At 41.2% G+C, this 26,398-nt stretch overlaps 1 protein-coding gene across 8 annotated transcripts in view; it reads right to left on the reverse strand.

Moving 5' to 3' along the window:
* Positions 1 to 26,398, reverse strand: part of LOC124143308 (probable Na(+)/H(+) antiporter nhx-9) — a 97,658-nt gene that overhangs the window by 61,445 nt on the left and 9,815 nt on the right. For all 8 annotated transcript variants that reach the window (XR_007217750.1, XR_007217749.1, XM_048380440.1 and 5 more), the window contains exons 3-6: positions 4,757 to 5,013; positions 4,032 to 4,249; positions 2,756 to 2,958; positions 1,434 to 1,523 (exon numbers count right to left, since the gene is read on the reverse strand). Coding sequence is in view for 6 of the 8 variants with exons in the window: in XM_048380440.1 (XP_048236397.1) it covers positions 1,434 to 1,523; positions 2,756 to 2,958; positions 4,032 to 4,249; positions 4,757 to 5,013 (768 nt within the window). In the remaining 2 variants the exon portion in view is untranslated. The remainder of the gene's footprint in view (positions 1 to 1,433; positions 1,524 to 2,755; positions 2,959 to 4,031; positions 4,250 to 4,756; positions 5,014 to 26,398) is intronic.

Consider the following 26,398-nt stretch of genomic DNA (forward strand, 5'->3'; position numbering starts at 1 on the left):
AGGGAGTGACACAATATGTATCATGATACTAAGGGAGTGACACAATATGTATCATGATACTAAGGGAGTGATACAATATGTATCATGATACTAAGGGAGTGATACAATATGTATCATGATACTAAGGGAACGATACAATATGTATCACGATACTAAGGGAGCAATACAGCATGTATCCTTATACTTTGGGAGCGATACAATACGTATCCCCATAGATTACTTATATTTCACAAGTTGATATTCTTTCTTTCTGCAAGTGAATCCACCCTCAATCTTTTGTTTTTAAATTCCATTGATTGAAGATGGGATATTGTAGGGCAGAAACATATAAGCTAGATGGCACTGTGAATGTGAAATACCAGAAACTCTGCGTGAACCGGTTTCTGTTATTATTCGCAAGTTTAACTTGGACTGTAATGTATCACATGTACCGCGATATTGTAAACTGATGTATTTTTGTCATGGGCCCTGTATTCGGGTACAATACTGTATCGCTGTATCGCTACACCACTGAAATTTTCATCTGTGAGTGCTCCCCAAAATGAAACCTCCACAAATATATGTCATCATTTTGTCACGTCACTCCCATAGTAAAAATTACCAGTGCCATGAACGTGATAAATATTTGTTTTCAGGAACTGGATAACCCGTGAAGATTAGGTTAGAATTGGTCTTCAGCAATCCATGTCTTGTCGTAAGAGGCGACTAACAGGATCAGTAAGTCAAGCTTGCTGACTTGGTTGATGCATTTCATCATATCCCAATTGCGTGGATCGATGCTCAATATAACAATAACTGGATTGTCTGGACTCGATTATTTACAGATCACCGTCTTATAGTTGGAATATTGCTGGGTGCGGGGTTAAACAACAAACAGAACTGTCCCACTGAAGCAGCTGTCTTTGTTCACAACCCTTCCATGTTACTCCCTATAAAGAAGCGGCATCACCAGGCCCCACAATGGCAAAAGGCACCACTTCAACCCCTGGTTCATACATGTACAAAGTCTGGATGAAAAATCTTTCCCGCTTTTCAAGTTAATGGATGGACAGATGGACAGACAGATCACATGATGACTATATTCCCCCGCATTATATGCTGGGGATATAAATTAATGTCCTTCATGAAGAAACAAAATTGCTCAGCCACAAGTGATTTTACTGAAGTTCAGTGTTTCGAATGATATTAAGATAAAAAGAGTTACCTCCCCTTAACACTTTCTCCATCACAAGATTCATCAAATGCTGTGTTTTTTTCCAGTCTTCTTCACCCCCCCCCACCCCCCAACATAGTCTTCCTCCACCCCTTCGCATGCTTCCCTGGCCCCAATGTCTCCCCCGTCCCTCCTCCCCCATCCTAACGCACAATCAAAATCCAACTATTTGTGTTCACTGTTGCTATCAGGTACATATCTCACGGGTCAAACTACTCACACGTTCGTGGATCCTTTCATTCATAGTCGGCTCGATCTCCTTCGCCCGCTCAATCTTTAGAGCATTAACCACAGGCTTGATTGTGATTCCCTGATCAACATATGATACAGACATACTGAAAATATTAAACTCAAACTTTAACAGGAGTGAGTGAGTGAGTTGGGCTTAACGCTACTTTGAACAGTATTCCAGTTACATCACGGCGCGTATGTTGCCCACGAGCAGGGGTATGGTGCTGACAAACCTAGAAACATAATCAGGGCGAACCGGGATTCGAACCCACAATCATAGGTTTCTGGCGAGCCCAAGGGACGCAACTCTACACAGCATATTGCGGCGCCTTAGATGACTGGGCCACCTGTGACCCCAACTTTAACAGGAACACTGAGGCATTTCTCACTACTTGTAAACACACATACACATCACAACTGATCCGTTTGCTGTTTCATGGCATAATAGGAAAGATCCGTAAATAGTTATGAAGTGAAATTTCTTACGATCTCAGCATTCACTAATTTTTTAATTCCACATTGCCTACAAAGTGATGTATATACGCCAAAGTTGAATGGTTTTATATCAATAAAAAATCAAAGTTTAGTTGGGCTATGCTGTAAACAGCAGTGTGTTGATAAGAAGACCAATGTTCTTATCCTACCAAGGTGACAAAATTAGCACTTACAGTAAGTAAATTTCATCAGTGAATATATCAGGGGAGACAACCTTAGAGTCTGTCTTGCCAAAATACAGCATCTGTATACACAATATGCAGAGCTTACAAGGAAACAACCTTGGTATGGTTACATTGTCTGTGTCTTGTTACATTATGTTTGTGTCTTGTTACATTGTGTTTGTGTCTTGTTACATTGTGTTTATGTCTTGTTACATTGTGTTTGTGTCTTGTTACATTGTTTGTGTCTAATTAGGTTGTGTTTGTGTCTTGTTACATTATGTTTGTGTCTTGTTACATTGTGTTTGTGTCTTGTTACATTGTGTTTGTGTCTTGTTACATTATGTTTGTGTCTTGTTACATTGTGTTTGTGTCTTGTTACATTGTGTTTGTGTCTTGTTACATTGTGTTTGTGTCTAATTAGGTTGTGTTTGTGTCTTGTTACTCTGTGACTGAATTGTGTTACATGTTGCATTATGTTTGTGGCTGAATAATTTACATTATGTTTGTGTCGTCTCACTGTGACTGAATCATGTCACGTTATGTTTGTGTTGTGTCACTGTGACTGAATCATATTATATTATGTTTGTGTCGTGTCACTGTGACTGATTCATGTTCATTATGTTTGTGTCATTTCACTGTAACTGTGTCGTACCTGCAGGAACACTGTGAAGAAGACAACAATGATGGTGGTGCTAACAAACATCCTCTTCTCCGTGACCACTTCTTCATTGAGAAGCAAGGCCAAGCAGAAGGCGATGCCACCGCGCAGGCCGCCGTACGACATGATAAACTGGTCAATCTTCGACAACTTGATCAGCCGGGTCCTATTGACAATGGCTGACAGCATCACAATGCCTGTACAAAATGAATAAGAGCGTTTCAGGCCATTTTGGAGTGCATTTCAGCTGTAATTAATATAGCAGGAAAGCCCCAATTAAGCAGGCATGGACCATTTCAGTCCTGGCATCCTGGTGCAACTAAGGGACATAACTTGTTATAATGAATAAGGGAGTGAATGAATGCAGTCATTGCTGCAGTTCGTAACGTCCCTGCAATGACACCACAGCCTGTACATAATGGAGCGCGAAGCAAACCAGTGACAGAAAGCATGAGCATCCCTTAATGACAAGGATGACGTACTGGGGACCAAGGAATCCTGCACAATCACAAGGATGGCATACTGGGGACCAAGGAATCCAGCACAATCACAAGGATGACATACTGGGGACCAAGGAATCCTGCACAATCACAAGGATGACGTACTGGGGACCAAGGAATCCTGCACAATCACAAGGATGACATACTGGGGACCAAGGAATCCTGCACAATCACAAGGATGACATACTGGGGACCAAGGAATCCTGCACAATCACAAGGATGACATACTGGGGACCAAGGAATCCTGCACAATCACAAGGATGACATACTGGGGACCAAGGAATCCTGCACAATCACAAGGATGACGTACTGGGGACCAAGGAATCTTGCACAATAATAAGGATGACATACTGGGGACCAAGGAATCCTGCACAATCACAAGGATGACATACTGGGGACCAAGGAATCTTGCACAATAACAAGGATGACACACTGGGGACCAAGGTATCTTGCACAATAACAAGGATGACATACTGGGGACCAAGGAATCTTGCACAATCACAAGGATGACACACTGGGGACCAAGGAATCCTGTACAATGACAAGGATGGTGTACTGAGGACCAAGATTCCTGCACAATGACAAGGATGATGAACTGGGCAACCTGGAATCCTGCACCCTGTTGATCACAAGCAGACACTGTAACCCCTCCCCCCCCCCCCCCCCCCTGCTGATCACAGGCAGACACTGTGACCCCTTCTACTCCACCCCATTATCAGCACTTTAACCCCTTCCATCCCATCGCCCTGTTTATGCTGGAGGTCACTAACCTGTGACACGAAAGACAAGGCAGAAAAGGATGGAGAAGAAGATGAAGTCGAGCTGCCAGTCATGGTCATCGATGACGGTGGAGAGCCCGAGGAACATGAAGATGACAGTCTCGCTGATGTTGGCCAGCATCTTCAGGAAGTACTTGACAGTGGCCACAGACTGCTTTGACATGTTCGCTTCCACGTAGTGTCTCATTGTGATGCCGCCAAACGTCAAACTGAAACAGATGTACAAATTGAAAAGCAAATGGGACTGTGTCTGACTGGTTTAAAATTGTCTCAAACAGGTTTCCTTGACAGGTCACACATACTGAATTCCTGTTATCAATACTTAAGTCTTTATGTTCACAAGCTTATCACTGACTAAATCATATTATGGCCTTGACCGTCAATCCCACCGAAACATATGTCAGAAAAATACAAAAAATACAATCTCTTGAACCTCTATTCAGTTGCAATTCATAGGACCCATCCTGACCTGGAAACCCAAGGTCCAGGTAAGGATTGGTCTTCACCAGAATTGGGTGATCAGACTTGCTGAATTGGTTCACTTATTTCATCGTATCCCAATCGATGCTCATCACCACAGGACTTGATTATTTACAGACCGCCATCACATTGCTGGAAAACTGCTGAGTGCGAAGTTAAAGAACAAACAAACACATAAACAATATGGACTTTATGGTCAGCAAATAACAGCACTAGTAAAATTGCCGATCACCTACGCTAAGATTCCTGACCAGTGAAGCATCTCAGCACTCAGGTAGGCAAGATATCCCAGAACAAAGACAAAGAGAGGCTCGATGACCTTGACATGGCCGGTATGCTTGGTGATGAATCCACCAATCAGGCCGTAGATGATTCCGATAAGTGTCCCACCAAGTGCTATGATGAAGAAGGATCCAATGCCAGAGACGTAGTCAATGACCTGGATGTTGGACTCCCCGATCTCTGTGTAACCCTCCATCATGTGGTACACCACCTGCAACATCAAACCAGTTACCATAGTTACAAGGACGAGTGACCCTCCATTATGTGGTACAAAACCTGCATCATCAAACTAGTTACCATGGTTACAAGGACAAGTGACCCTCCATCATGAGGTGCAACGTCATAAATGTTACCATGGTTACAAGGGTGAGTAAACCTCTATGATGTGGTGCAACATCATACCACAGTTACCATGGTTACAACTTTCCATCATGTGGAATACTGTCCTACCATTCACCAGCAAATAAATGGAAAACATAAAACTATTGTAATTAAAACTGATAAAAGTTCTTCTGGTTTGGTGTTCATGGCGATAGCATGCAGCCAGATCGCTCTCTGTCATCAGCCTCTAATCACACTCATTATGGCCACAAACAAGAGTGAGTGAGTGAGTATGATTTTACGCCGCTTTTAGCATTATTCCAGCAATATCACGGCGGGGGACACCATAAATGGGCTTCACACATTGTACCCATGTCGGGACGAGCGAACACTTTAACCACTAGGCTACCTGACCGCCCCGCCACAAACAAGAAATCTCACAAGTCCATGAAGGGTTCAGAGCCCAAAATACAAGACCTGACAAGTATTTCCAACTATATGACAAAAGAGAAGAATAAGGTTGGAGAATTTCAACACATCCCCAACCCAACCTCATCAAGTAAGAAAATGGCACCGATCCGACCTCTCACCAAACACTTTCTTACCAATGCCTTACAGAGACATACAGAGGAGATAAATCATAGAATCGCCACTATTACATATTATTGATAAGTAAGTTCTTCCTAAACATGTTGACACTATGGAAAACTTGATACAGTTTAACAATCAAGGAATCTTCCGTGCTTCAGGGCTGATAACAACCATTGAAAAATGTCTCAAGGGCGAGATCGATATGTTGAACAACAAACTCCTCCAAACTCAGACGTACTCACAAAGAAGAAATCTATTAACATATGGCTTCCCAAACGACAAGACTGATCGTCTTGACAAAATATGAACACTGTTCAAAACCACCTTGGGAGTTGAATCTCGTTAAATGTCGTCACCTTCCACGGCTGGCCCTGAGCCGCCAGTACCCATCATTGTCAAATTTGTCTCGATGAAGGACAGGAACCTAGTTCTTGAGGCAGTGAGGAAGAATGCGGTGGGATTTATCTGAAGAAAGGTCCATATTCGAACAGATCTTCACAGCTTAAACAACTCTGTTGACAGCTTTTGTCGACAGCTAAAAGCTTCGCTCTCTCCACAAACTACAAATTTGTGTTAACGAAATGGGTACAAGTGTGTTTCTCCAAGATAGAACAGGCCCCTCCCAAGCTTGGAAATCACATGGTCTTTGAGGAACCTGATATCTGAGTGGGACTTTTCGACTTGGTCGGACAATCAAGTTGAAAATTGACAGTAATTAACATGTATGAGAGACTCTGTTTACCTGTTGAAGGTAGGCCAACACGTATTTTCAAAGAGTTAGCAAACTTTTCTATTCACCTATTGAACGTATATGCCTCTTATTCAATTAACTCTATGTCAGAACTTTCTGGCTACAGTAAGATGTTTGTCTGCGAGACTTTCTGTTTACCTATTGAAGGTATATATTTCTTTTTAGCACAGACTAGATGTCTAACTTTGAATGAAGTAGAAAGATCTGATAGTTCCATTATTTATGGCACTGATGAACTTTTGACAGATGCTAAATCCTTCCATGAAAGACTATTCTATTGCCAGGAATGCTAATAAGGGTAGATTTTGCCAAGGCTTTTGATTCTGTTTCTAGGAATTTCATACAAAAACCTCTGTCATTTTTTGGCTTTGGTCCTAAAATCCTTACGACAAGCATAGTCGCCTTTTACAGCAAGCAAAAAACAGTTTTTAATGAATCATGGTTTCAGAAAGGTATTACCCACATATGTGATATTGTCAATGAAAATGGAGATTATTTATCTCTGGATGATTTTAACAGTATGTATCACCTGACTACATCGGTCTTACAGTATGTATCACCTGACTACATCGGTCTTACAGTATGTATCACCTGACTACATCGGTCTTACAGTATGTATCACCTGACTACATCAGTCTTACAGTATGTATCACCTGACTACATCGGTCTTACAGTATGTATCACCTGACTACATCGGTCTTACAGTCTGTATCACCTGACTACATCGGTCTTACAGTATGTATCACCTGACTACATCGGTCTTACAGTATGTATCACCTGACTACATCGGTCTTACAGTATGTATCACCTGACTACATCGGTCTTACAGTATGTATCACCTGACTACATCAGTCTTACAGTATGTATCACCTGACTACATCGGTCTTACAGTATGTATCACCTGACTACATCAGTCTTACAGTCTGTATCACCTGACTACATCAGTCTTACAGTATGTATCACCTGACTACATCGGTCTTACAGTATGTATCACCTGACTACATCGGTCTTACAGTATGTATCACCTGACTACATCGGTCTAACAGTATGTATCACCTGACTACATCAGTCTTACAGTATGTATCACCTGAATACATCGGTCTTACAGTATGTATCACCTGAATACATCAGTCTTACAGTCTGTATCACCTGACTACATCGGTCTTACAGTATGTACCACCTGACTACGTCGGTCTTACAGTATGTATCACCTGACTACATCAGTCTTACAGTCTGTATCACCTGACTACATCAGTCTTACAGTCTGTATCACCTGACTACATCAGTCTTACAGTATGTATCACCTGAATACATCAGTCTTACAGTCTGTATCACCTGACTATGTCGGTCTTACAGTATGTATCACCTGACTACATCGGTCTAACAGTATGTATCACCTGACTACATCAGTCTTACAGTATGTATCACCTGAATACATCGGTCTTACAGTATGTATCACCTGACTACATCAGTCTTACAGTATGTATCACCTGACTACATCGGTCTTACAGTATGTACCACCTGACTACGTCGGTCTTACAGTATGTATCACCTGACTACATCAGTCTTACAGTATGTATCACCTGACTACATCGGTCTTACAGTATGTATCACCTGAATACATCAGTCTTACAGTATGTATCACCTGACTACATCAGTCTTACAGTCTGTATCACCTGACTACATCAGTCTTACAGTATGTATCACCTGACTACATCGGTCTTACAGTATGTATCACCTGACTACATCAGTCTTACAGTCTGTATCACCTGACTACATCAGTCTTACAGTATGTATCACCTGACTACATCGGTCTTACAGTATGTATCACCTGACTACATCGGTCTTACAGTATGTATCACCTGACTACATCGGTCTTACAGTATGTATCACCTGACTACATCAGTCTTACAGTATGTATCACCTGACTACATCGGTCTTACAGTATGTATCACCTGAATACATCAGTCTTACAGTATGTATCACCTGACTACATCAGTCTTACAGTATGTATCACCTGACTACATCGGTCTTACAGTATGTATCACCTGACTACATCGGTCTTACAGTATGTATCACCTGACTATGTCGGTCTTACAGTATGTATCACCTGACTACATCGGTCTTACAGTATGTATCACCTGACTACATCAGTCTTACAGTATGTACCACCTGACTACATCAGTCTTACAGTCTGTATCACCTGACTACATCGGTCTTACAGTATTTACCACCTGACTACATCAGTCTTACAGTCTGTATCACCTGACTACATCGGTCTTACAGTATGTATCACCTGACTACATCAGTCTTACAGTATGTATCACCTGACTACATCGGTCTTACAGTATGTATCACCTGACTACATCAGTCTTACAGTATGTATCACCTGAATATATCGGTTTTACAGTCTGTATCACCTGACTACATCAGTCTTACAGTATGTATCACCTGACTACATCGGTCTTACAGTATGTATCACCTGAATACATCAGTCTTACAGTATGTATCACCTGACTACATCGGTCTTACAGTATGTATCACCTGACTACATCAGTCTTACAGTATGTATCACCTGACTACATCGGTCTTACAGTATGTATCACCTGACTACATCGGTCTTACAGTATGTATCACCTGAATACATCGGTCTTACAGTATGTATCACCTGACTACATCAGTCTTACAGTATGTATCACCTGAATATATCGGTTTTACAGTCTGTATCACCTGAATACATCGGTCTTACAGTATGTATCACCTGGTGTAATAAATTCTATTTGAAAACATATTTGAAAAAACATACAATTTCAAAAGAAAAAACTGTGCAATGTGTGGATAACTCTCCTGTGAAACGATTGCTTTGTTCTGTAAAGAAAGGTTCAAAAGCATATTATTATCCTCTATGCTCATCTAAAGGTAATTATACAGCTAAATCTAAGTGGCAAGCTGAATTCTCATCTGACCTTGATTGGCATTCTATTTTCCCTAACCCAGGAAACAAACCTGAGGTGGTTTTAATTCAGGACTGGATTGTAACAACTAACATTTTTTCTCTGCAAAATCAAAGTTAAGGACTCTGATAAATGTTCATTTTGTAATGAAGAAGGCGAGTCCATCTCACACATGTTTTGGGAATTTGACTTTGTGCAAACTTTCTGGTCACAGTTTATGACATGGTTGTCAGGAGGATGTCATCACGTTCATAGCCTTAATCTTACATTAGAATTAATAATGTGTGGTTGTACAAAGATGTAATGACTGATGCTGTGTTGGATATCTTCATCATCTCAGCAAAATGTAGAGTGAGTGAGTATGGTTTTAATGCCGCTTTTAGCAATATTCCAGCAATACCACAGCGGGGGACACAAGAAATGGGCTTCACACACTGTAACAATGTCGAGAATCGAACCCGTGTCTTCGGCATGACGATCGAAAGCTTTAACCACTAGGCTACCAGACCGCCCCTTCTAGTCTAGTAAACCTGCATATATAAACATTTACTTAAGACAAGCCTACTGACTGTGAGGTGCAACCACTAATTATACCTGTAATAAAGTCAGTAACTGAGAACCAATGAAAACAAATACACATGTGGTGATTGTTGTTGTATAATATACAATTTAGTTGCATGAAAAATAAGTTCATTTTGAATAGATAGACTTAACTTCATTGATAAAATAAAACAAATTTGACAACAGCTTGCATATGTTATTATGACAGGTCCATGGACAAGATAACTAGATGTAAATATCAAGCTATGAAATACAGAAGGAGATCATCTTATTATCCAATCTGAATGTGATTTCACGGCAGGGATATTTCCAAATAACTGCATCTGATGAGCCTCCATTAAGTTTAAGAAATCAACAACGAAAAGGAGTTGTTTATCGTACAAAAAAAACACTTCAAGGAGAATAAACCATGAGGGGTATAGCATATTTCCACTGTTCTTACAGACGGTAGCCCAGTCTCTCTCCTCGTTCAGTTGTGACACATGGACTCACGGCAGCTGATGAACCCTAGCGGCCACTGTCAGACAGCATGGGTAGAAGCCAGAGCCTAGTGCTCCCTTAAATTGGATTACTATTTGATAAAAAAACCAAAACATTATATTTAGTAGAGTTTCTATTGGACCCAGGGACACATGTGGCTGTTCTGGTACTTTGGATACAGCAAATCAGGGCAAAACACTGCAGCAGATTCAGGTCATTATGATCCAAAATACTACTTCAGCTATGCAGGGCTGCCTGTACTTTACTGTCAATAACGAGAAAAAGGTTTCGCATTATTGCACTATCAAAGTAAAGTACATCTAAATTTGATAAAACAGTGACCTCCTTACTCCAAATGTTTGACAAAATATGTAAGATCTTTTCCGGATTTGGCTGGCATGGTCAGTAAGTTTAAAATTGTAAGTAAATCTTTAAAAGCATACAATGTCAGGAATTATTCAAAGACATTGATTGCACTCCTGAGTGATGGCATCTCACAGGTGCTCAAGAAAGAGTGCTGTGGAAAAATTATCAATATTTTGTAATTCGCAATGTGTTCAAGAATGAGTGCCATGGAAATTTGTCTATATTTTGTAATTCACAATATCAGATTTCACCTTTATATGTTTTTCTGAGTGGCTTCATTATAACAGAACTATCAAACACAATATACTGCTGAATTTTACAGTCAAGACAAACTCAAGAAAAGGTAGTACAATTTGAAAAATATAAATGAATATGTTCATTGACATTTTTTACTGACATTATGTTTTCAGTTACACTTGTGTAATCTGAGCAAACCATTCCAGATTAAAAACTTGATCTGAACATCACAAAGTCAACAACTGTGTTTATGACCTACATAAACTGACCAAGAAAACATTTAAAAGTATTCATGACTTGTGGGGAATGCGGTTAATACGAGCTACTCTAATGACGCCCCCAACATCAGTTCCCCGTGGGGAATGCATCGGTTCCAGTATTGATCTGATTCTTGGTGATACTGATGCTGCTGAAACATGACACTTTCATCAAGACAGTGATATAACCATTGTAGACATCTGCAGTGATATAACCATTGTAGGCACCAGCAGTGATATAACCATTGTAGGCACCAGCAGTGATTTAACTATTATAGACACCAATAGCGATATAACCATTGTAGACACCAGCAGTGATATAACCATTGTAGACACCAGCAGTGATTTAACTATTATAGACACCAATAGCGATATAACCATTGTAGACACCAGCAGTGATATAACCATTGTAGACACCAGGAGTGATATAACCATTGTCAACACCTGCAGTGATATAACCATTGTAGACACCAGCAGTGATATAACCATTGTAGACACCAGTAGCGATATAACCATTGTAGACACCAGCAGTGATATAACCATTGTAGACACCAGTAGCGATATAACCATTGTAGACACCAGCAGTGATATAACCATTGTAGACACCAGGAGTGATATAACCATTGTAGACACCAGCAGTGATTTAACTATTATAGACACCAGCAGTGATTTAACTATTATAGACACCAATAGCGATATAACCATTGTAGACACCAGCAGTGATATAACCATTGTAGACACCAGTAGCGATATAACCATTGTAGACACCAGCAGTGATATAACCATTGTAGACACCAGGAGTGATATAACCATTGTAGACACCAGGAGTGATATAACCATTGTAGACACCAGTAGCGATATATTTGGTTTTAGGCATAAATTAAGCTTTATTTTGACCAACCAGTGAAATGCCCAAGCGTCCAGTGCCTCTGAACCAAAGATGGCAAATTATTGGTATGCACCAGGCTGGTATGTCATGTTGTGCTATTGGAGCACAACTGAACATTAATCACACTGTCATCAGCAGGCTTATACGTAAGCATACTGCTTCCAGTGAAGTGAAGGATGCACCGAGGTCTGGACGTCCAAGAAAAACCAATGACAGGGAAGTTTGTGCTCTCGTACGCCAAGCCAGACGAAGCCCTAAGTCTACTTGTACACAGCTGCAACATGGATGGCATCCATACAACAGAGTGTCCATCAGCACCATCAGACGACGCCTAAATTCTGCAGGATTGAGAGCAAGATGACCAATCAGACGTCCACTCCTCACAAATCAGCACCGCAATGCCCGTTTAGCCTGGTGCCAAGCATGTGCTCACTGGAACCTGAGGACATAGAGAAGGATCCACTGGTCCGATGAAAGCAGATTTTTGCTGCATCATACAGACGAGAGGGCACGAGTTTGGAGGCAGAGGGGCACAGCATATGATCAGAGAAATACAGGCTGATGTTCCATTTGGGGGTGTTGTTCCTATGATTGTAAACTTGACCTCATCACAGTTCCCAGAACACTGAATGGACAGAGGTACCAGAACTTGATCCTGGACGGTGCTGTTGTGCCTCATTTCGATAACCATGCTCTTGCCACACGTCCAGTCTTCATGGACGAAAATGCCAGACCACATCGAGCCCGAGCTGTTGTTCAGCATCTCCAACACAACGCCATTGAGACACTACCCTGGCCTGCCAGAAGTCCAGACATTAATCCTATTGAGCATTTGTGGGACATTTTGGGACGTAGGGTGAGAGCAAGGGATCCTCCAGTTCAGAACCTTCAGGAATTGACCCATGCATTGCATGATGAGTGGCAGCAGATCCCCCAACAGAGATTCAGACATCTGGTGACCAGCATGAGATGACGTGTAGAACATGTTATCCAAGTGCAAGGCAGTTACACCAGATACTGAGTTAGCCAGTCATTGTGGACCTTACTAGTGTGTTCGACATTAATCATGTTAATGAAATGTGAACTGTATTGTGTGTCTGTTGTAACTCCAGCAGCCATACTTATTTCACCTTATTTCACGGTGATTTTAGTGAACTTTAGTTTGCTACAATTAAACCCTCAATTAGTGCACAAATTCGGTCTTGCCTTGTCAATTTTCTGACTGAAGGCCATATAAACAGTTTAATGTGCTTTTTTATGAGGTTGAAGATCCAGTTTTACTTAGTGAAAAAAAGTGGGTGGTGCGATATTTATGACAAGGTGTATATCAAGGACACTAGTAGCCATATAACCATTGTAGGCACCAGCAGTGATATAACCATTATAGAAACCAGCAGTGATATAACCATTGAAAACACCAGTAGTGATATAACCATTGTAGACACCAGCAGTGATATAACCATTGAAAACACCAGTAGTGATATAACCATTGTAAACACCAGCAGTGATATAACCATTGTAAACACCTGCAGTGATATCACCGCCAGATAGACACCAGGAGTGATATCACAACCAGATAGACACCAGGAGTGATATCACCACCAGATAGACACCAGGAGTGATAGCACTGCAAGATAGACACCAGGAGTGATATCACAGCAGATAGACACCAGGAGTGATATCACACCAGATAGACACAAGAGTGATATCACCACCAGATAGACACCAGGAGTGATATCACCACTAGATAGACACCAGGAGTGATATCACCACCAGATAGACACCAGCAGTGATATCACCACCAGATAGACACCAGCAGTGATATCACCACCAGATAGACACTGGCCTGCCGATATGCGACACCACCCCCCCCCAGCAGACCCTCGTTTATTAAGTGTGGACCAGCCACCCTGTGATAACACAACTATGTCACAGCGGACTCTTGTTTATTAAGTGTGGACCAGACAAACCTGTGCTATAACAACTATGTCACAGCGGACTCTCGTTTATTAAGTGTGGACCAGACAAACCTGTGCTATAACAACTATGTCACAGCGGACTCTCGTTTATTAAGTGTGGACCAGACAAACCTGTGCTATAACAACAATATCACAGCGGCCTCTCGTTTATTAAGTGTGGACCAGACAAACCTGTGCTATAACAACTATGTCACAGCGGACTTGTCCTTTACATGTGTTATCTTTCACCACTCAGACAGTGTGCATGCTTTCACTCAACACTGCTGGAGAAATGTCAGTGGTTTGATTTGGTTTAGACATGTTTGGGTCAAGGTTTCCACATGTTTGGGTCAGGGCTTATGAATGTTTGTGTCAAGGTTGGTAAATGTTCGGGCAAAGGCTAATGCATGTTTGGGTCAAGGTTTCCACATGTTTGGGTCAGGGCTTATGAATGTTTGTGTCAAGGTTGGTAAATGTTCGGGCAAAGGCTAATGCATGTTTGTGTCAAGTTTTGTACATGTTTGTGCCAAATATTGTGCGCGCTGGGCCAAGGTTTGTACATGCATTTACCTTGACTTGTAAACTGGTGAATGATGTGTGACATAAGGCAGCAGACCAGGGGCTTGTACTTCTCTTATCAATATCCCCATTATCATACTTTCACTGATTCTCAGCTCATGTAGCCGCATCTAAAGTATCTGGTTGTCTGGTTATTATCCAAATCAGTGGGCCAAAAATGTCATAAACTTGTTTTTCAGCGATCCCTGAAGCACTTGTCCATCAGGTGAACATGGTGAAATATGGAAACAAATTAAAAAATATAGAATGTTTCAGCAAAGAGTTAATTTACTTTCCATTTTTACCTACTTCAACTTTTTTTAACACTACTGATTGTTTGTTTGTCGTTTAACGCCGCATTCAGCAATATTCAAGCTGTATGACGGCGGTCTGTAAATAATCGAGTCTGGACCAGACAATCCAGTGATTAACATCATGCGCATCAATCCACACAATTGGGATACATTGACATGCATCAACCAAGTCAGAGAGCCTGACCACCCGATCCCGTTAGTCGCCATCTTACAACAAGCATAGTCACTTTTTACGGCAAGCATGGGTTGCTGAAGACCTTTTCTACCCCTGATCTTCAAGGGTCTTTAACACTACTGAAAACAATTTACAGTCTGGTCGTGAAGATAAGAAGAATGAATTCTTTTCCCCCACATTTGTGTGATCGTTATTAGTCGGCGTAAAGGAAGTAAGTACATGTAGATGTCTGATGATGAATCTCATCAAACTGCCATCACTCTCGCCACAAACCACACACAGCCACAGCCGAGCAAGGCACTGGTCCCAACACAATTTTCATTTCCACACAAGTGACACTTTGACTTAGGCAATCATCATAGACTTTCATATATACAGTGTTAAGGATTAACAAGGGTGCAGCGATTACCCTCTTCTGAAAGTCTACATCATGAAGTATTCATTTCATTAGTCAGCGATTCTTTATAAGGTGAACATTGGTGGCACAGTTGTATAAAGCACCAGAAGGTGAGGTGAAATGGGGTTTAACGTCGCGTCCAAGATTATTGCACTTATATAGCAACGTGCCTGTACGTGTGTGTGTTTGTTTGTGTGGCTGCTTGTACTAGTCCGGACTGATGACTATTTATAGTGCTAGCTCACTGAGATACCATGCCGCAGTTTAACATAAATACCCCACTCAGACACATTATACTGACTCTGAGCCAACCAGTCCTTGTTTTACCCCTTAATGCCGAGCGCCAGACAGGGTAACAACAAGTACCATCTTTTAACGTCTTTTGGTATGACGCGGTTGGGGATCAAACCCCGGACCTTCCGCTTTCCGGGCGGACGCTCTACCACTAGACCACGGAGGCGGTTAAGGCCCAACAACATGCCATGAAGAGTTGTGTGTGACCAGACAAACCTGTGATAACACAACTGTCACAGCGGACCCTCGTTTATTAAGTGTGGACCAGCCACCCTGTGATAACACAACTATGTCACAGCGGACTCTTGTTTATTAAGTGTGGACCAGACAAACCTGTGCTATAACAACTATATCACAGCGGACTCTCGTTTATTAAGTGTGGACCAGACAAACCTGTGCTATAACAACTATATCACAGCGGACTCTCGTTTATTAAGTGTGGACCAGACAAACCTGTGCTATAACAACTATGTCACAGCGGACTCTTGTTTATTAAGTGTGGACCAGACAAACCTGTGCTATAACAACAATATCACAGCGGCCTCTCGTTTATTAAGTGTGGACCAGACAAACCTGTGCTATAACAACTATGTCAGAGCGGACTTGTCCTTTACATGTGTTATCTTTCACCACTCAGACAGTGTGCATGCTTTCACTCAACACTGCTGGAGAAATGTCAATGGTTTGATTTGGTTTAGACATGTTTGGGTCAAGGTTTCCACATGTTTGGGTCAGGGCTTATGAATGTTTGTGTCAAGGTTGGTAAATGTTCGGGCAAAGGTTAATGCATGTTTGGGTCAAGGTTTCCACATGTTTGGGTCAGGGCTTATGATTGTTTGTGTCAAGGTTGGTAAATGTTCGGGCAAAGGCTAATGCATGTTTGTGTCAAGTTTTGTACATGTTTGGGCCAAATATTGAGCATGCTGGGCCAAGGTTTGTACATGTATTTACCTTGACTTGTAAACTGGTGAATGATGTGTGACATAAGGCAGCAGACCAGGGCCTTGTACTTCTCTTATCAATATCCCCATTAACATACTTTCACTGATTCTCAGCTCATGTAGCCGCATCTAAAGTATCTGGTTGTCTGGTTATTATCCAAATCAGTGGGCCAAAAATGTCATAAACTTGTTTTTCAGCGATCCCTGAAGCACTTGTCCATCAGGTGAACATGGTGAAATAAGGAAACAAATTAAAAAATATAGAATGTTTCAGCAAAGAGTTAATTTACTTTCCATTTTTACCTACTTCAACTGTTTTTAACACTACTGATTGTTTGTTTGTCGTTTAACGCCGCATTCAGCAATATTCAAGCTGTATGACGGCGGTCTGTAAATAATCGAGTCTGGACCAGACAATCCAGTGATTGACATCATGCGCATCAATCCACACAATTGGGATACATTGACATGGATCAACCAAGTCAGAGAGCCTGACCACCCGATCCCATTAGTCGCCATCTTACAACAAGCATAGTCTCTTTTTACGGCAAGCATGGGTTACTGAAGACCTTTTCTACCCCTGATCTTCAAGGGTCTTTAACACTACTGAAAACAACTTACAGTCTGGTCGTGAAGATAAGAAGAATGAATTCTTTTCTTCCACATTTGTGTGATCGTTATTAGTCGGCGTAAAGGAAGTAAGTACATGAAGATGTCTGATGGTCAATCTCATCAAACTGCCATCACTCTCGCCACAAACCACACAGAGCCACAGCCGAGCAAGGCACTGGTCCCAACACAATTTTCATTTCCACACAAGTGACACTTTGACTTAGGCAATCATCATTGACTTTCATATATACAGTGTTAAGGATTAACAAGGGTGCAGCGATTACCCTCTTCTGAAAGTCTTCATCATGAAGTATTCATTTCATTAGTCAGCGATTCTTTATAAGGTGAACATTGGTGGCACAGTGGTATAAGGCACCACAAGGTGAGGTGAAATGGGGTTTAACGTCGCGTCCAAGATTATTGCACTTATATAGCAACGTGCCTGTACGTGTGTGTGTTTGTTTGTGTGGCTGCTTGTACTAGTCCGGACTGATGACTATTTATAGTGCTATCTCACTGAGATACCATGCCACAGTTTAACATGAATACCCCACTCAGACACATTATACTGACTCTGAGCCGACCAGTCCTTGTTTTACCCCTTAATGCCGAGCGCCAGACAGGGTAACAACAAGTACCATCTTTTAACGTCTTTTGGTATGACGCAGTTGGGGATCGAACTCTGGACCTTCCGATTTCCGGGTGGACGCTCGACCACTAGACCACGGAGGCGGTTAAGGCACCACAACATGCCATGAAGAGTTGTGTGTGACATAACACAGAAAGCTTACTAACACAGCACCACATCCCTACCCTCCCCCTGCTGTGTGACATAATACAGGAAGCTTACTAACACAGCACCACATCCCTACCCTCCCCCTGCTGTGTGACATAACACAGGAAGCTAACTAACACAGCACCACATCCCTACCCTCCCCCTGCTGTGTGACATAACACAGGAAGCTTACTAACACAGCAACACATCCCTACCCTCCCCCTGCTGTGTGGTAGAGGCAGGCAGATCCAGATTCTGACAATGACCAGGCTTCTACACTCATACTCCACTGGGATCAATATTCTTCAGGTTCAATGTCTTGACTTGACATACTTATTTTTATTTACCAAAAACCGTTTAATGAATCTCCACATACATATTTAAGTCAGGTAGCTCTTGACACAAGAATAGCATCCTAATGTATAGCTAATATCTAGAGTGCCTCATTGCCTCATTTTGAAAAAGAAGTCTGAGTAATAACCAGTAACAGATTTTGAAATATTGTTGGCCAGGCAACCATATTTAAAATTGGATCAGAGTTCTGTAACCAGTTGCTGGAGACCCATGAGCAGGGACCATTGATGCAAAGACTCAGCTTTATAGGCCTTGATGTTGAAAACTCAGTAACACAAGAAAAACAGAGGTATATGAAGATCAAAGGTAGTAGCTTGATCAATGATTGAAACTTGCAAAAAGGTTTATGTTATTTGATATACCATATGTTGCTGCATATCAAATTTCATAACGGTACATGCAGAAATGGCTGAGTAAAGGGTAAAAAAGACGTTTTCAATATGGCCACCATGTCAGCCATGTTTAAAATTAGATCAGAATTCGGTGAACATTGTTTACAGATACCATAACTGGGTTATACCATAAGTGTCAGTTTCATAGGCCTTGTATTGGCAGAGAGATGTAAAAAACTGCAAAAGGTAACGAAGGACGGACAACAAGGCAATGCACCACGCCAAAAGTTCACGTCACTTTCAGTCAAGTCAAAATCACAATATGATAAGTAAGAACATGATGAAACTGCCCTTTGCCCTTGAGTGTATCAGTACATTAACACAGCACACAGCATACACCCTCCCCCTCCCCTTGGCTCAACCCAATATCCTGGTTGTAAGTGTGCCTTGTTTGACATCTCTGACATCTCGGGGTCAATGACACAGGAGCCGGGTGAAGGGTAATTGACTTCCCTGCATGGCCACTGCCAATCACCATGGAAACCTGCTGCCAGCCTGTTCCTCAAGTAGTTCCCAGATAGGTGACAGCACAACATTCTCAGAAACATTTATCATGTTCGTTACAAACATGTTTAAACACTAGTTCCACTTTGGTGAAACCCATGAGCACAAGTGGTGAGCACAGACCAGGGATCATATTCAGGTCAAATGTGAGATTTGAACCCATGAATCAATGACTACTAATGGTAACAATTCTGCACAGCGAAATGTGGTTCCTTTAAACACACCTAGAATAGGCATCACATGTTATATGCAACAAGTGTGGGCACTCGATGATGTGCTATGTATCATCACAGCCCTAAGAAAAGCTAACTGATTGAAGGTGAGGTGAGGTGAAATGGGGTTTAACGTCTCGTCCAAGATTATTGCACTTATATAGCGACATGCATGTACGTGTGTGTGTTTGTGTGGCTGCTTGTACTAGTCCGGACTGATGACTATTTATAGTGCTAGCTCACTGAGATACCATGCCACAGTTTAACATGAATACCCCACTCAGACACATTATACTGACTCCGAGCCGACCAATCCTTGTTTTAGCCCCTTAATGCCGAGCGCCAGACAGGGTAACAACAAGTACCATCTTTTAACGTCTTTTGGTATGACGCGGCCGGGGATCGAACCCCGGACCTTCCGCTCTCCGAGCGGACGCTCTACCACTAGACCACGGAGGCGGTCCTAACTGATTGAAACCCATGGGTACATGTAGTACTGACAGACCAAGGATGTGGGATTTGAACCCATGACCAGTGACTCCAGGCCAAACAAAGGGAAACAATTCTGCACAGCAGATAAATATCCTTCAAACACACCTAGAACACAACTACAACAGAACAACTCGACACAGCCCTAACATCTTTGAGCTAACATGAACTGATAGCTGTAACAATTGCGGCCAGATATTAGACTCCTGGAACTGTATATATGCCGGTCCATATTTTTTTCTGTGTTTCCCATCTCCCCCCGCCCTGAATTTTCACCACAAAATTAAATAATGAAAGGTTTTCTTATGTTAATTTTTCCCTTTGCTGTGGAAATTTATGCCACAATGAGATAAAAAAAATACTCCAACCATTGCACATTCCTATCAAACCCAGGTCAGCTTGATCTTTCTTCAGCCATGTTTATTGAAATGTCGTTTCCGAAGCAAAGCAATTCGATCTACATCATGATATAATTCAAACACTATTACCAAGTCTTCTCAACTTCAAAATTTCATAAAATGAGTTACACACTTCGTGGAAAACAGTTTTGTTTTTTTAGATTCATTTTTTTCGACCACCCCCTCTCTTTCTGGTTCAGGTTGGGGATGTGAAACGCACAAAAATTTTGGCGGCCTAAGCAAGGTCGCCATGACCATAGACCAATATGGTCCATGATTCATCATCATCAAGAATGACGTTATCAAGATTTGGTTGGCATTTGCTGTACCCTCCTTTTCTGACCAAGTCATAATACATCATGCAGAGTTCAGTATGTTATCAGTCGTAATTTGAAAGACTTAAGAAACACTTTGAGCTGACACATGCCTCGTTTACTTAACACTGCTGGGGAGGTGCCCACCATGCTGGCAGGTAGTGCAAAAACTCCCCCAATAAGAGATAAACATACTGTGTTTTCAGTGTAGAACTAGGACCCCTGTAACCATGCTAAGCTGAACTGGTACCGAACACATATACGAACACATGCAACCTCTTTGGTGTTAGTGGAGATATTCAGTCAAGCGACATGGGAACAATGAGTAGTCTGAAGGAAACACTGATAACAGCCTTAAAACATATCGTAGCAACACATGATCAAATATTTGTTTCCGATAAGCAGTATACAGTAGAACACGGATATAACGAACACGGATATAGCGAACAAACGGATACAATGAACTGTTAAAAAATCCCCGATTTATCTCCTATATAATATCATAGAAAATTTGTATATAACAAACTCTCTACAGTGAACTAACGGATACAGTGAACTGATATCTGATCACCGACAAGCCCATCTATCACTAATTAGTGACGTGTTTAGCGAACTGCGAACTGCGAATTCTCATTCAGTGTCAAGTGTCACTAACAATTGGCTGTACGCAATCAGCAGCGAATTAACACAATGGCGGCGAATAAATACAATCAGCTGTGACAGATCAACCTTGTTAAATTTGCATTGTGTTAATCTTACCTGTACATGTAATCGTGTCTGTAAAACAAACATTAAACATATACACTGCTAATACAAGTCAATGCTGCAATTACGTGTATTGTGTTTTGTCTTATCCAAGATGGCGGACGTTTCCGAGCGAAAACGTGTATAATGAACAACGGATATGACGAACTGATTCTCTGCTCCCTTGTAGTTCGTTATATCCGTGTTCTACTGTACTTTATTTGCATGAATGACAAGCACTTTGTTACTCATTCTCATCAAAATCAGATCTGTTACCCCCATCCACTACCTCTCTGCGTGGAAGATCACACAACACCCCAATCACACAACACAGATCACACAACACACCCATAGCCTATCAGTGCAAAGGTAAACAAACAGGGGGCAAGTTGTGCAAGGTTTTGTTCTACAGTGCTGTCACCAGTAGTAGGACTTGTCACGCAAATATGACGCAAAAGTGGGACACAGGAAAGCACCAAATTTCCGACTAAAGCTTGAAATACACTCTCCATTCTGCCCAAGCAAAATGTACTGCCACACACTTATGAAATCTCCAGCCTGCATTCGGTAACCAATAATTGTACATATCATCATTTCAAAATCCCAAATGACAATGACTGGAAATAAAATCGTTTTTCATTAATATAGTTACTGTGATCAAAATCTCTGATTAACCAATCAGCAACAAGTATTCTCCATGGAAGAAACATCATAACATGGATAGTGTTATATGATGCGAAAGTCATATCACGATCCCCTACATATGCAAATGAGGTCATATAGCAAGAACTACTTTTATTAAACTCTGTACATACATACATATATTATGAATATGTTTCTGCATAACTTTTCCACAAAAATTAATCTAGGTTTCCCGGTGTGTGCAAACAAACATGGCTGCCAGTCATTTGACACTATCTCATAAATTGGGCAGTTGATTAAGGCAATGTATTCCTACACTATTTCTTAAGTTACTTTAGTGAATGAACATGTCTTAAAATTCAATTATTCTGAGATCGACATACAAGAAATAGATTATTACCCTCATGTGTTCCCATATCGTTTGAATCATATACCAGGATGGTTCACATAATACAATTTGTACAATCTGATATTTGCTGTACGGAAAAAAATAATCACCTTATAGTAGTGAGTGAGTGAGTGAGTATGGTTTTACGCCGCTTTTAGCAATATTCCAGCAATATCACGGCGGGGGACACCAGAAATGGGCTTCACACATTGTACCCATGTCGGGAATCGAACCCGGGTCTTCGGCGTGTCGAGCGAACACCTTAACCACTAGGCTACCCGACCGCCCCTCACCTTATAATACCTATTTACATGTCAGTTATGTTTGGAAACTGCAGACAAACAAAGTGGGTGACATAAATGACTTAAACATCGTTCTAGGCCTGAGCCTATCATTTCTGCTTTAATAACATTTCAATACCAAATGTGACCGACCGTGCTACAGTTATATCTGGATACACAAACTTAGCATATGACCATTAAAAATATTTTGTCTACCAATTCATACACATATAGCCTAAAGCCAAACTAATAGTTTATAATCCAACTGTCATTAAAGTTTTCATATTTGAACGGGGTCGGTGGGATAGTCCAGTGATAGCATTCGTTCGTCACACTGAAGACCCGGGTTCGATTCCCCTCATGGGTACAATGTGTGAAGACCATTTCTGGTGTCCCCCACCGTGATAATGCAAAAAGCGGTGTAAAAACAAACTCACTCACTCACTCATATTTGAATGACTCAGCTGATTAAATACCCACCTCCCAATAAGCTAGCATCTTCTCTTTACAAAGTCCTTACTTTCAGAGACAACAGTAATCCCTGCCTGTACAGTCACAGTACCGTCTTCCTACAACTGATTCAGTGAAACACTGCCCCTGTCACCCAATGGCACAGGGCCCGATGGGGGCCCCGAGGAACCTAGTCTCGGCCAAGCCCCGTCAAGAGGACCAAGAATAGCAGATGCTCTTAGGCTGGCGACTGTTTGCCATAAACAACTCCAGGTGAAAAGGCAGTGTACTGCCTCACAGAACAGTTGACTGGAAAGCAGTATTTCATAGCCCTAGTTACTGTGAAGCTTTGGGAATAATAGATACAGAATGAGGCAAAGCCCTAAGGCATGTAAGGAGAAGCTATTATTGTATCTATAGCATCGCAGAATCACTAAATATAGTTAAACTGAGCCAACAATAACAGGATCTGGAGGATTTCTAGTCATCCTTCAGTTTTCCTCTGTAACCATGGTAATTATGGTCAATATTGCAGCAATCAACACTCACACAATCTTTGTATTTTTCACAAAAATCCTTGTTTTGGATTCATCCCTTGGTAATGGTAACAATCCAAGTATGCTGGTCAATCAATAAATTGCAAGTGATTCCAGGGCATCTTATTGGACAACCATGCAATTTGTTTGGCGTTGTTCCCATCAACCAAAAGAAACATTAGGCCACGCCCACTAACGGACCGCCATTTCTGGATTGGTTAATAATAGTGAGTGAGTATGGTTTTACTGCACTTTCAGCAATACCATGGCGGGGAACACCGGCATGGGCCTCACACTTTGTTCCAAAGGGGGGATCAAACCTGTGTCTTTGGTGTGACGAGCAAACGCTTTAACCACTTGGCTACCCCGCTGCCCCGGTTGATAACAGGACTGGTGGGGTTTCAGTTGCATTATTGCGCTGAACGACATAGCTGATTTTGTATTGTTGACTACAGGTTCTTTTGTGTTAATTAATAAGCAGCCTGTGAAAATGTTATTGTTGACTCTTTAATTTATGAGAAATGACTTGAAATGTTTTTGTGTTTATGGGACCACTGATGACATTCACCATATTCTGAAGACACCTTCAAGAAAACCAAATAATGTCCATTTATTGATGCAAAGTTTTTTGAGGAAATTGAAAATCATGTACCCTCCTTACTTCAGTGGCTGGATTGAAAACTGATACAAAGCTCCTTCAGAAGACATCTTCATTCACTGGATCCAAGTACAAGGAACTCCAACAAATAGTCATTGCAGGCAGATTGCGAAATGGCATTATTTTCTCCAAAGGTGAGCCAACTCTTGTAATCCAAAAAAGATGTAAAACCATACTCACTCACTCACTCACTCACTCGTTAATCCTTCACCCACCACATATAATTCGGTACCATCCTCACACTCTTCAGTCTTGCTTGACAACAACAAGGGCAGATCCAGCTTCCTTAAAAGGGAGGGGTCCAAAATAACAAACTTACCTCCCAGTCAATATTACTGCCTACAACATACTACATTTGATCACACTATTCAGTTTTGATTGACAACAGTATAAGGGCCTATACACAAAACATTTCCATAATAGTACAATAAAGAAGTTGTCATCCATAAATTGTGTCTACTCTGCCATTCGTCAACTTCTAAGAAATGTCTATCAAACAATTTCCTATGAAATACAACCTGGTTGAAACAAAGTAGTCACGGCGAAATTGTGAGAGTACTGATGTTACATTGAAGTAATTAGGATTGAGATAGTGGGGTTTCATTGCTGACGTTGTGACTCCCAAACAAGCAGATCAAATAACGAGTGAGTGAATGAACATATGTCTTAAACTTCAATTTTTCTGAGAACAACATACAGTAAACTACGGTTATAATGAGTGAGTGAGTATGGTTTTACGCCGCTTTTAGCAGTATTCCAGCAATATTACGGCGGGGGACACCAGAAATGGGCTTCACACATTGTACCCATGTCGGGAATCGAACCCGGGTCTTCTGCGTGACAAGCGAACGCTTTAACCACTAGGCTACCCGACCGCCCCACGGTTATAATAAACTCAAAGGGACCGCTAATTTTAGTTTCGTTATAACCGTAGTTCGTTTTAAGCATACATACAGCATAACTACAGCAAATTTTGGGGACAAAAAAGTAGGTTCGTTATATCCGTCAGTTCATTATAAGCGTGTTCGTTATAAACGCAGTTTACTGTACGAGAAATAGATTAATACCCTTGTGTATTCCCATATCGTAAAAATCATACACTAAGATGGCTCACATAATACAATTTTTCTTCCTTATATCTGTTAATTACTGTATGGGGGAAAAAATTGGCTCGTACATGAGTATAAGTAACACAGAATCACTAACATATCGAAACAGCAGACAAACAAAGTGGTTGACATTAATGACTGGAAATCATCTTTCAAGGCTGTGCTTCAGTTACATCTTGATACACAAACATAAGATTTGATCATAAAAACATTTTGTCTACCAATTTATACACACAAAGCTTGAAGCCAAAATAAAAGTTTATGATCCAACTGTCATTTAAGTTTTCATATTTGAGATTATCCTTTCAGCTTTAATGACATTTCAATTCCAAATGTGACCTTCACTGCTTCAGATCCAATAATGAGTGAGTGATGTGGGTTTAATGCTGCTTGAAACAGTATTTCAGGTATTGTCACAATGTGTTACCCTAATGTGTGAGGAAATCCTGAAGTGATGCGTGTCTTAGAGTAAGTGAGTTGTATTTCACACCTTTTTTAGCATTATTCCACCAATATCACAGTGAGGGACACCAGATGTGGGTTTCATACATTGTACTCATGTGGGGAATCGAACCTAGGTATTCAGGTTTACAAGTGAACCCCTTAACCACTTGGCTAACCCACCACCCCTCATGTATCAGAAGTTCCAAGTTGTTTGTTTGTTCTTTAACACCACACTCAGTAATATTCCAGC

The sequence above is a fragment of the Haliotis rufescens genome, unplaced genomic scaffold (genome assembly GCF_023055435.1).
Source record: "Haliotis rufescens isolate VD_foot unplaced genomic scaffold, xgHalRufe1.0.p SCAF_30, whole genome shotgun sequence".
NCBI classification, from domain to species: domain Eukaryota; kingdom Metazoa; phylum Mollusca; class Gastropoda; order Lepetellida; family Haliotidae; genus Haliotis; species Haliotis rufescens.